This window comes from Agrilus planipennis, unplaced genomic scaffold (assembly GCF_000699045.2).
Source record: "Agrilus planipennis isolate EAB-ADULT unplaced genomic scaffold, Apla_2.0 scaffold310, whole genome shotgun sequence".
Taxonomy (NCBI): Eukaryota; Metazoa; Arthropoda; class Insecta; order Coleoptera; family Buprestidae; genus Agrilus; species Agrilus planipennis.
The window spans coordinates 184,896-196,853 of NW_020439246.1; the positions used below are offsets into that span (position 1 = coordinate 184,896).

At 35.1% G+C, this 11,958-nt stretch overlaps 1 protein-coding gene across 4 annotated transcripts in view; it reads left to right on the top strand.

Moving 5' to 3' along the window:
- LOC108741628 (centaurin-gamma-1A) overlaps positions 1-11,958 on the top strand; it is a 217,469-nt gene that overhangs the window by 132,814 nt on the left and 72,697 nt on the right. The window contains exon 1 of one of the 4 annotated variants that reach the window (XM_018476487.2): positions 606-1,075. The exons of 1 other annotated variant lie outside the window; for it this stretch is intronic. In XM_018476487.2, coding sequence (XP_018331989.1) covers positions 823-1,075 — 253 coding nt within the window. In that variant the 5' untranslated portion in view covers positions 606-822. Of the gene's footprint in view, positions 1-605; positions 1,076-11,958 lie in introns of those variants that run through there. 2 more of the 4 variants (XM_018476486.2, XM_018476485.2) reach the window with 2 other exon arrangements.

Below are 11,958 nucleotides of genomic sequence, written 5' to 3' on the forward strand. Positions count from 1 at the left end.
TCTATATATATAAAAATGAATTGCTGTTCGTTAGTCTCGCTAAAACTCGAGAACGGATGGACCGATTTGGCTAATTTTGGTCTTGAATTATTTGTGGAAGTCCAGAGAAGGTTTAAAAGGTGAATAAATATGACAGTTGTTAATTATCTTTCAGATTATTTTTATGTAGATTGATAAATCTCAAGTTTTGTCACAAATTAAATTTCTGAACGCAACCATAATATTTGACATTTGACAACTAAGTTTATTTTATACAAAAGTTTAGGTTTTTTATTTATCCATTAAGGCAGTACGAAGTCTGACGAGTCAACTACTTTATTATAAAAATAATAACCATAAGTCATTTATTTATTTGCACTCATTATTAAATTAATTGTTACAACTACAGCTCGCGATATTTACCATAGATTGTAACTTTCAAATCTTATATTGATAAATTCAGGTGTTTTTCTCCAACTTGAAAGGCCAAGCTTTCGGAAAGCTTTATTAAACTTAAGTGAGCAATGCATTTCAATTCGTCCGAAACACGCGGTGCAGGACATGGAAGGGACTGAGATCTCCTTATGATTGGCTTCGTAGAGCTTGCCGCATTCCCGGCAATTACAACGCACGAGGCGTATTAGATCGTGGTCGGCGTTCGTGTTTGAAGCAACAAAGTACGTTGTTGACTTTCGTTTCAGTAATACGCGCGCGCAAGCAATATAAGTCGCGTTCAACTTTAATTTTCGCACCGACAAGTGACTTAAGTAAGTAGGTACGATGTTTTTGATTACAATTTAAGACTTTGCGACGTTTGTTTCTTGTGAATTAGTTTATGTATTGATGAGTTCGGTTTTAACGAGTGTAATAATGGTGGATTTAAAATCGGAAGTGACTCCAACCCCGAAAAAATCGAAACACGGTATATCGATGACGACCGTGAAAAATTGGTTGTTACCAAATTTTGAGAGAAATAAACCGCCCCCGGATACTCCAAGACCCAGGATGCACGAATCGCTCATGCGATCCATACGGAGAAAATCCTTACGCGTGAAAAGGACAAAGTCTTTGGTATTACCGGAGAAACGAAAATCTGGTAAGCGACAAAATAATTTATTGTACACGACCTACGTACGTGCATAAGTACAGGTAGATAAACTTAGAAAACCAAAATAAATTTGGCGATAACTCAATTGTTAAAAGGTCAAGTACAGTACTAAAGATAAAAGTTTTCAAAGTCGAAAGTCAAAGGACGAAACTTGTTAATAATTTAAAGTGAGACATTGTAGATATATGATGAGGATATTGTGGATAGAGAAGTTTAGAAATGAATAAGTATTAGATAGAATCAATAGAATAACAGAGGACTCTATGGAAGTCAATAAGAAATAGACGATAAAGGTTGGTAGGCATGAAGGGCTAGTCAGAGACATATTAGAGGCAGAAACAGGAGTTAAGAGGAGTAGAGGTAGACCTAGATTACAATATCTACTGTTCGCAAATAGTTCTAGTTTTAAGGAAATGCGATGGTTAGCTCAGGATAGGAAAGAGTGGAGGTTGTCCAACCAATCTTAGGACTGACGACCTTTAGTTGCTGATGATGATTACAGAAATCGGCAGTTATCGTTAATTCAAGTGTATCATACCGGTTAACTCTGTCACAAGGGAATGTTGCCAAGTAGTTACCTAAAAAATTGGCGCGTGATGCAATTTCACTTGAAATTCGTAAATAGTCAATATATTTAGGATAATAATTATGGTTCAAAGAACAGTGTGAGTACAAGGTACGTAAGAGGTACATTATTACCGATCGCATTCTATTTTTAAGTGTCGAGTAATTTATTAGGTACTATTCTTATCATAATCAGTTCGTGTAGGTATATTTGTTATCAAGAATTGTTTATCAGATAGCATGAAATTTACTTATTGTGTATGTGTAAGGGTACAACGAATTACAAGTGTTGTGTATCTAGACCAAGAACAACTATGATGCACCTATTAGAATAAGGCTAGCGTATGAAACCTTGCGATTAGTAAAAGTAATTAATGAAATAATTAAAGGTATCTAAATGGGATGGGTATCCGTTTCATATGCAGCGGATTGTGCACTTCCTTTAGACTTTCACGAGGTAACGGTTAATGGTACTGTGGGTATCCGCCAAAAAAAATTTTTGAGTTTTTCATTCTCATGAACTACTAATTCTGCTAGATGGGCAATCCCTCCAGACTATGTCAGAGATTAAGGCAGAGGGCCCCTTTCAGCTTCGTTTTAGGAATCGTAAGAGTGGGTGGGTGGTGTTGATTGGGGTGAGAAAGATGATACGGACGAAATGAAGACAGAAGAGAGTGATAGATTATGTGTGGAATATTACAGATCCACACAGACGAAGTTGAACCAGGACAGACAAACCCTGAATCCAAGCGGTGTCTTCCCGAATGATAAGCAATGATCTAAACTTGTAGGTCACGGTAATCATTTAGGCATTCATACAATTCGACGCCTGTGGCTGCACTGATTGATCAATTTCAATTATTCAGGGAGTGACTGTGCAGGTAACCGATCGCATTATCAATTGTCATTTAGTTCTGGTCCTTTACCTCCATTATTAGGATTACAGTAGGAAAAAATAACACGATAACACGAACGGATTGATGGAACGAAAGATGCCTTGCCGTAGTCATGTGTGGTCATGTCATGTCTTGCCTTTTCTCGAAGCTTCGAGAACTACGTGAAAGAATGATTTGCGTGTAGATATGTTCTTGTTGAAAATCCTCAAGTCCACTTACTCATACCGTAGCATTCCCACCTGCATTTCAGCACTGGTTCAACATTCTGATGATAATGATTTGGGCACGCATCTCTTTTTGTTATAGGTATTGAAAAATACCAAGATGTTTAAGTTTAACATTTAAGCATTTCGGCATATCTACTGGGGCGGTTCAATAAGTACCCGTGTTAGAAATGAAGACACCTTTTTTTTTAAATTTGTTTTTTTATTTTTCAACATAGTCCCCTTTTAGAAAGATACACTTCTCCCAACGACCCTGCCATTTTTTTTACCCCTCCAAAAAATAAGATTTGTCGAACTCTCCAAAATCTCCCGTCTCGGCGATGGCTTCCTCGTTTGAGCTAAATTTATTTCTCGCTAGTCATTTCTTCATGGTAGGGAACAAGATGAAGTCGCAGGCAGTTAAATCGAGTGAGTACGGGGGTGCGGCAGCAAATTCATAACGTAATTCATGCATTTTGGCGACAACTACTCCTGATGAATGTGCCGGTGCGTTATCGTGTTGAAAACGCACCTTCTTTTTCGTCAAATGCGTCCGTGTCTCCTTCAATTTTTTGTTGAAGCGGTCCAATAATTCACTGTAGTATTGTCCAGTGATAGTTCTTCCTTTTCCAAAAAAATCCGTAAAATGATTTCTTCGGTTTGCCAGGCTTCCTCCTATCAAAAACGGATCTTTGCTCACGTCTAAATTCGTTGAAGCAATATCTAACTGTGGTCGTAGATGGCGAAATGCCTCCATAAACAGTATCCAACTTTGTTTTCATCTCCTCGCATTTTTTCCCATCCAAAAACAAAAAGCGAGTTACCGAACGATACTGATCTTTTTCCATCTTAACGAAAATAACGAAACAAGTCTCAGTCGAATGGCTCCCAAATCCAAACTAACCTATCACTTAGTCTGAAATTCGTTTTGGCGTGGTTTGATAGATGGCAGCACACGATGACAACATCAATTTCCCTCAGAAACGTCCTCTGTCTTCAAACACGGGTACTTATTGAACAGCCCTCGTACAATTAGGCACCCGTGGCCGCATTCAGTTTCGACATATTGTTAGACAGTATCTAAATAGACAATGTCTTAATTGTCGTTCAAGCTATGATAGACATATTACGATCATAAGGTTGCGAAAGGAAAAGACAGCACGGACGAAGGGAGTATTACCGTGGTCATGTTTCTTCGTTTGTTAATCTTTGTAGGAAATTGATTTCGCCACTAAGCTATTCAGCTTCAGCATTCCATAATATTTAAATTCTACCTGGTAGTTCAACCAGAACGAAAAACAGAAGACAAACAGCAGTAATGGTAGAAGTAATTATAACGAAGCCATACATTTTTTAATTATTAAGAATTCAAAAAACATCATCATAATTTTAAATTCTAATGAGATATCGGAGTTCTACTTAAACGTGAACAACGTTACATTCCAGAGTTTGCTAACTGTTGCTTCTAGTTTACATTTATTGCCTAATTTTTCAATTGAAACGTAATGTTTGTATCTGTATATAAAACAGTTAGTTTCCTTTAAGAAGTAATGGAAATTTAGCTCGAGATTTTTGAAATATTTACCGTTTCGTTACTACTACTACTACTACTTTCTACTAAAATGTTACTGAAAATGCGCCTCTAAAGCCCGTATCTCTATTACTTTTGATCTAGGAGTTTATAAATTTACTTTGGAAAAGAAATTTTTTGGTAAAAGTCTAGATGATGCGGGGGGATCGAAAGAGGAGGTCTCCCCTACTACTGTACCATAAAAAGTTCGAAACGGTCTCACCCCCATAAAAAGTTATAGGGGTTCAAAATTAATAAATATGCTAATTTTTATACATTTCTAGGCATGTAAATATTTATACAGTCATTCTTAAACAATATTCAAAGGTAAAACTAATGAAACATACATAAAAATATTGACAAAGTTATATAAAACATTATTTAAATATCTTTATCAATAGAGTAGGTTAGGTTAGGTTATCGGGTTTTGTTCAAGTGACCACCCTCTTTCGACCCCCCACCTCCACCCGCTTGAAAATATTTTTTTTTATTGAATTTTATTTGAATTATAGTGTATGAAAATTGTCAAAATAATCAACTTTCAACCCCCATAACTTTTTATGGGGGTGAGACAACCGCATATTTTTTATAGGGTTTTACTCAGGTGACCACCCTCTTTCGATCCCCCCTACCCTCTTTCTATCCCCCCTACCACCACCACCATCTAACCCCCATAATATTTTATGGGGGTGAGATTGCCACGAACTTTCTCTGGTACAGTGGTTGGGGAGACCTCCTCTTTCGATCCCCCCCATTATCTAGATATTTACCAATTTTTTGAATGGAATCCACTAGGCACAGGTGGAGCTCGTACTTACCCAGTTTTTATTTGTTTATTTATAGAATTTTATGACATTACTATTTACACGGACACATGTCTATGTAGATCACGATTCTATTTGTTCTAAAACGCCAAACGTAGTATTTTCTTGATAATTCCTATCCAAATATTTGCTTACCAATTATGATTAACCGTACAAAAGGTTCATAAAATGCTATCTCTAAAGTAATCCCAAGATAAGTTTTATATATTATCTTGAGCTGTGAAGTGTCATGTCACAGGAACAGCAATGGTGTTTTGGGTCACGTACTGAGCGTGTGTTTTATACATATATGTATTTACCTATTTTTTCCCTGTGAAACAAGCTCAACGAAATTAATTTGTTTTAAGATAATCACGAAAGCTTTAATTTTAACTCGAATATGTTGCATTCTTTTCGTTTACCATGAAACTTGAAATTGTTTCCAAGAATGTCTAACTGTAATTATGTACAAAGATTCTTGAAAGACGGACAAATAATTTTGTATGGAATTCAAGCTTGTTCTCACAAAAAAATATGATCATGGAAACAATAAGACCTAAATTAATATCAATAGATGAAGAAATAAGTACCATAAAATAAAGACATAAACTCGTTTGTTGAATTTAACGAAATCTTCTTGTTTGAAAAATAGCAAATCTTTAGACGGAGGGTAAGGTGGAATGTGTGGAATATAATTACTACTAAAGCGTTTGCCTAATTGTAAGGTGATTCATGGATACTACAAAATAACTTGAACCAGAGTAGACAGACCTGAAATCGAACCGGTGTCGTTCAGAATACTCATCCGAATGCTAAGCAATGGTCTGAACCTCTCCCAGACTGGAAATTAGTCCAGTATATAGTCCAATCATGGCCAGAATTGCCTGAAAACTTATCAGGGATAAATCAGACTTCCTGATCCGGATATGATTAAAAATCGTCATGATCCGCACAGGATCCCTTTAAAAGATCCATTCCGAAGATCCATACTGGATCGGTTTTTAAATATCCTTGCCAGATCCGTGTCGAAGATGCATGCTGGATCCGTTTCAACGATCCATGCTGGATCCATTTTAAATATTCATGCCCAATCCATTCGACAGATTCATGCCCCATTCTGCCGAAGGGCCATTACATTTGCCTTTTTGATTATTCAATTTCTCTAAGAAAACATTAATTCTAGCCATTGTGGTAGTAAAGAAGTATTTCATTTAGAGACATATATGTTTATTGTCTATTATAATAGTATTCTAATAAAAATTAGTTACATGTTCATTACCCAAAAACCCAAATAATTAAATGGACCAACATCCCGTTTGGAGTTTGAATTGTAATTTATTTTTGGCAAGCAATACTAAATATTTTTCTGTCTCATTATCTTAAAGAAATAAAAGAANTAATGTTCGCGAAGGATAGAAACAATTTCTTTTCGTCTCTATAAAGAAGAACAGTATTTACTTGTCATTCTACTCAAAATTTGTTTAACCTAGAAAACTAGAAACTTTAGTTTTATCCTGATGATCCTGGTCAAGATTTAAAAGAAAATTTATCAAATTATTGTATTTTAGATGATCTTTAACAGGACTCTAAAAATGGGCGAGATAGGTTGGTAGGACACCTCAGTTATAAATAAATGGTTCTGGTATGTTTGGATGTTGGATGTTGCGGTATGCAGGACATTTATAAAAATTATTACGCTTTGATATATTTTAGTTAAAATATTTAACAAGGTGAATTTATAAGAAAACAATTATAAACGTTACTATTAATAAACAATGCGGAAAATTCAAGAACTTGGACAAGAGACGATCTTGAAGTAGGTTACTGTGTGTCGTTGGACGTTGACTTCAGGAATTTGCGGTATGAAATCGAATACATAAGAATAAGGAAAGGGAGGGTTAAGAAAATTCCTCTCCCAAAAAGGGAAGTGCAAAAACTCCTCATTTTTGAAATATAACGAAATGTAAAAAAACGGTTTTCGAGTTTATCCCATAAGATTTTGTCATTTTGGATAGATTTATGTAAGTATCCTGAGGAAGGAAAACAGAGACGGGATAAGAAGGAGGAATTGATTTTCATTTATTTCACTTCTTCGTACGTCTACACAGAATGTCTATTCAGATTAGATGTGTTTTTCTTTAGAAAATTTTTTAATCTTTTAATGTATACGTGATCCTCGCATGACAGTTAATTACTTGATTAGTGACTGTTGTAGTGCAACAATTAAATGTTAAAAAAATTCCTATCTCGGCTTCTCGTAAAAATTGGTAGATAATGAAGGCGTCACACTAACAGATATTACAATAAGACACTATGTTTTATAATACACACTGACACTTGCCTTATTATGGTAATTAAACCATTTTCATGGTTCACAAGAAGTTCTGCAAGAAAGGTCAAAAACATTCCTTTATTAATATAACAATATTTAATAATAACATTTAACTGTTAAAAAAACAATATGCTTTTCCCAGAATGTAGAATCTCAACTGTTGCTGCAAATTTTATAATGTCAAAAAGTGTTCGTCATTATCGCATCGCAGTTGCCCAATCTTAGATTAATTTTGTTTGTCTTGGAGCAATATTGACTGCTCAATCTTGGGATCGTATCGTTTAGTATTGACTGTCCAATCGTGGTCCAAACATGTCACTCAGGCTTGGGCCCAAGTGTCAAACAGACATTGGTTATGCCTGGTCTAATATTGGTTGTTAATATTGGACTAGAATTGAATAATCTTGGATCATGATTGAATCAAGCAAAAAATATTGTTAATATGAAACATTGGACGTAAACAATTTATAACGACTAATGGATTTAACATGATCAATTAAGTGCATCTACACTAATCTCGGCATTTCTAGGCATGTAAATGTTTATATAGCCATTCTTAAAGAATATTCAAAGGTAAAACTAATGTAAAATACATAAAAATATTGAGAAAGTTATATAAAACATTATTTAAATATCTTTAGGTTAGGTTATCGGGTTCTGTTCAAGTGACCACACTCTTTCGATCCCCCACCTCCACCCGCTTGAAAATAATTATTTTATTGAACTTTATTTTAATTATAGTGTATGAAAATTGTCAAAGTAATCAAGTTTCAACCTCCATAACTTTTTATGGGGGTGAGACCGCCACAAACTTTTTATGGTACAGTGGTGGGGGAGACCTCCTCTTTCGATCCCCCCAACCCCCGAAGGGGGGGCATCATCTAGACCTTTACCAAAGACTCTTATTGAAACCCCCGAATATTTCTATCAATAACTAAAATCGCATTCACTGGTGTTTATTTAAGAAAGTATTTTAATATCCTCCGCGAGGAAATTGTCACCGAGTTCTGAAACACGAAAAAAATATATTTTCAGAATTTATTCCACCTATTGTGAGCATTTGAACTTCTTTGTTTAATTGATGTAGAAAGAAGTGTTTGCGTCACATTGTATCAACCTTGGAAGTTAATTATAAATTTCAATTTAAGTAACGAAAAAAATATTGCCCATCAATAATTAATGTTATAAACTTAATTTTTAAACTAAATATTTCTTTTGGCTACTACACCTGAAGTTATAAAGATTGATGATAAATAGGAACCTTAATGTACACTAACATATCAGGAGTTTTTACAGTGTTACAATAATAGCATCTATTGACAAGTTCAATGACTACAGCGTTTAACATTTTATTTATTGTTGATAACATACAAATCTAAAAATAATACATGCTATGCATATAAATAAATCGTGTCTGGGTGCAACTGGGCAGAGTATCGGCATTGACTTTCACAATAATAATCAATGCTATAATATGAATAAAACGAAGGAATTGAGCCTATACAAGGAAGGGATGCCGATGTGGTGGATGGACGATCCCCCATACTATAACCTAGGCTCTTTTTACAAAGCTAGGGACACCTTCCCATCCGTATCGTAAGCGTAGCACTCCTTTTATGTCAATCAAGGAAGTCTTTCCGATCGTAGTCTACCCATGGTGCATCGCTTTTAAAGTTTTGCGATCCTAACCTAACTTTAAGTCTTTTCACAAACGACTTCACATATCCTAATAAGGGAAATCTTTCCCACCAGAGCCTAATCTAAACTCTTGGTGGATAGCATTCCATTTATGTCAATCAAGTAAGTCTTTTCCACCATAATAATCATACCAATTAAAATAGCCTTTTCCAACCTAACCTAACCTAACCATAAATCACACAAGCAGGAAGATAATGAAGTGTAAATGCGTAAGGGGGGAGACCTTTTATCTTTTTAGGTTCGTTAACTGCACGCGACAGAAAGAAAGTACTATTAATGGTTTGAATTTATGATTTGATCCTCTAAGTTTATGTAGTGATGTTTCTCATTCTTCTTCACTTCACGCGTATTCCCAAGGTTCATAACCCTTTACATTTGGAAAGCGGGGTTGATCCATACCATACCATAACCTAACCTAACCTAACCTAATTTAGCTTAACGATTGCGTCGGCGAGTGTTTAACCACAACCACTACCAAATCATATATGTGACCCTACCACTGTTGAATATTAACATAACATGATAATTTTTCATCGTTTAATTAGGTGTCTTAATAGTCAAATAATTCTATAATTTTGTCTCTTGGGCAGAACCGTCTTTCTTTAACCTATTTGAGGCCTTGGGCACATAAGGATCACGGGGCTCCTGTGGCTTTGGCAGAGGAGTATTTTGTTAAAACAGCCAAAAATAGTAGATAAGCTAAATCGTAAACTTATGGAACAATTACTTTTATTTCATTATAGTCATAATGGATAGCATTCATAGGTTAGTGCTTAAAATTCTATGTTTATTGAAAAAGTTTGATAAAAGCAAAATCGTCAATCAGTTGCTCAAAGTCTATGTCTCTGAGCACATCACATTCTATGAACTTTAGCGACATACTCGTCAATCTTTCTTGAAGCCTTGTACTTTTTAATTCATTTTTTATTCTTTTCAATTTGGAGGAAGAGCGCTTCTCGATGCCATTGCCATAATGCACTTTCTACATTTGGAAATATGTTTTCAATTTTGTTTTGTAATTAATAGTTGATTTCCTCAAAATAAATATTGATTTTCGGTTGGTGGATGGATCTGGCAGAAACTAGGGGGCCGCCGTCGATCACGGTGCTCCGGGGCACTTGCCCAGAATGTCCAATCCTCGAGGGCCCACACAAATTACTTCTTCACCAGAACTACTACTTTTAGACATTGTGAAACTGTCACTTCTGCATGTAAACTTAACAAATGTAAAAATATCTTTCACCGACGGTTTTATTTCTACCGGAAAAACGTTTAATGAACAATCATTTCGTCGTCAGGCAACGGACGGCATCGGATCGTGCTGTGACGGACAATTGTGCGACAACCTTTATTAGTCTTTGTAATATACAGGACGGACGGAGAAAGCTGGCGGAAATTTTAAAATGGCGTGGATCTGCAATGGCAAAAGTAGGCAGTTTTAGGTATAACAATGACAGCCCTCTTTCTTCAGTATTCCTATCAGGGACGTAGATTAAATATTTAAATGCAGGGGTCAATTTGCAGAATTAAATTAAAAAATTAACTTATTCGGTTGGTTTTCTTGTTGTAAATATTTAAAGTTTATGTAAGAAAGAATTAGGCGCAGTAATTTAGTTTAACGTTATTTAAATATTATGTTAGATAATGAGCAAGTACTAGACATACAAACAGAATAACTAATTGTTGATGTCGGTGATAGTGATAGTAATTTCGATCAGAACAATGAATGTGAAAACTACAAAACAAACTAAAGCATTGGGCTTACCTTTTCTTTTCTATTAGTTATGTTTCTATGTTATTTTCTAGTACGCTACTGTTCTATCTGTCTTAAAACAATAGTTTACGTCTTCTGAAAGCTTATTTGTGAATCGGTTCCGAGTGATTTACCCAAATAGGCCATAAATGGGGAAGTACATGTGCGGCCGCTCGCCAGATTCCTCCGTCCGACCTGTACTTGTTTGAATCGCGCTGTTTATAAACTAATAAATTTGAATAACAGTTCTAGTAAGAAATTACAATTAAGTAATCTACATAATGCTACCAATTTAATATTATATAATATTATTACTATTTAATCATTTTTCGCAATGGTATCCATGAACTATAACTAACGGTACTATTTACGGCATCGTCAGAGCCTAGTGTGCCTAAAGGGTACGTTAGCCGGATAAATCTATCAAATGTAATGACTATTATTATAATTACACTAGGATACTTGAAACTGTTTCAGAACCCACAATTATTGCAAATTGTTTAATCACAAGGCTTATAGTCTACCGTTACATTGTTAAAATTCATTACTTGTGATGAATAATGATAGTAAAACACTAATTTGTGTGTATTTTGCCTACATTATGTTTTAAATTAATCCTTCGATCAGTACATTTATTATACCAAAATATTTGGTGTGAAATTAGTTACCCAACCAAAAAGCAAAAAAAAGGTTTTGAAGTTTACAAGTTTAAGTTGTTTCATTTTCAATATTCAAAATCAAAACTTTTATGAAGGTAGAGTTATAGTTATCCTTTTTAATCTATATGTCGAAGACGCGATAAATATTAAAGACAGGACAACAGATTAGTATGTTTATATTTACTGATGATATACGAGGGTGGATTGATAAGTTTCCGGCCTAACCAAGAGATGACGCCACTAGGCCTACCTTGAGGTGACATTCTATAGTACCATCCTTGGATAGCTTGTAGCTATAGTTTCAGCCCGATCTCCTTGCTAGTGTAGGTTTGACAGCACGCTGAACAAGACGCCTCTGTGGTTTTCGTAAAAATGGAAAAGCAGGAAAATCGT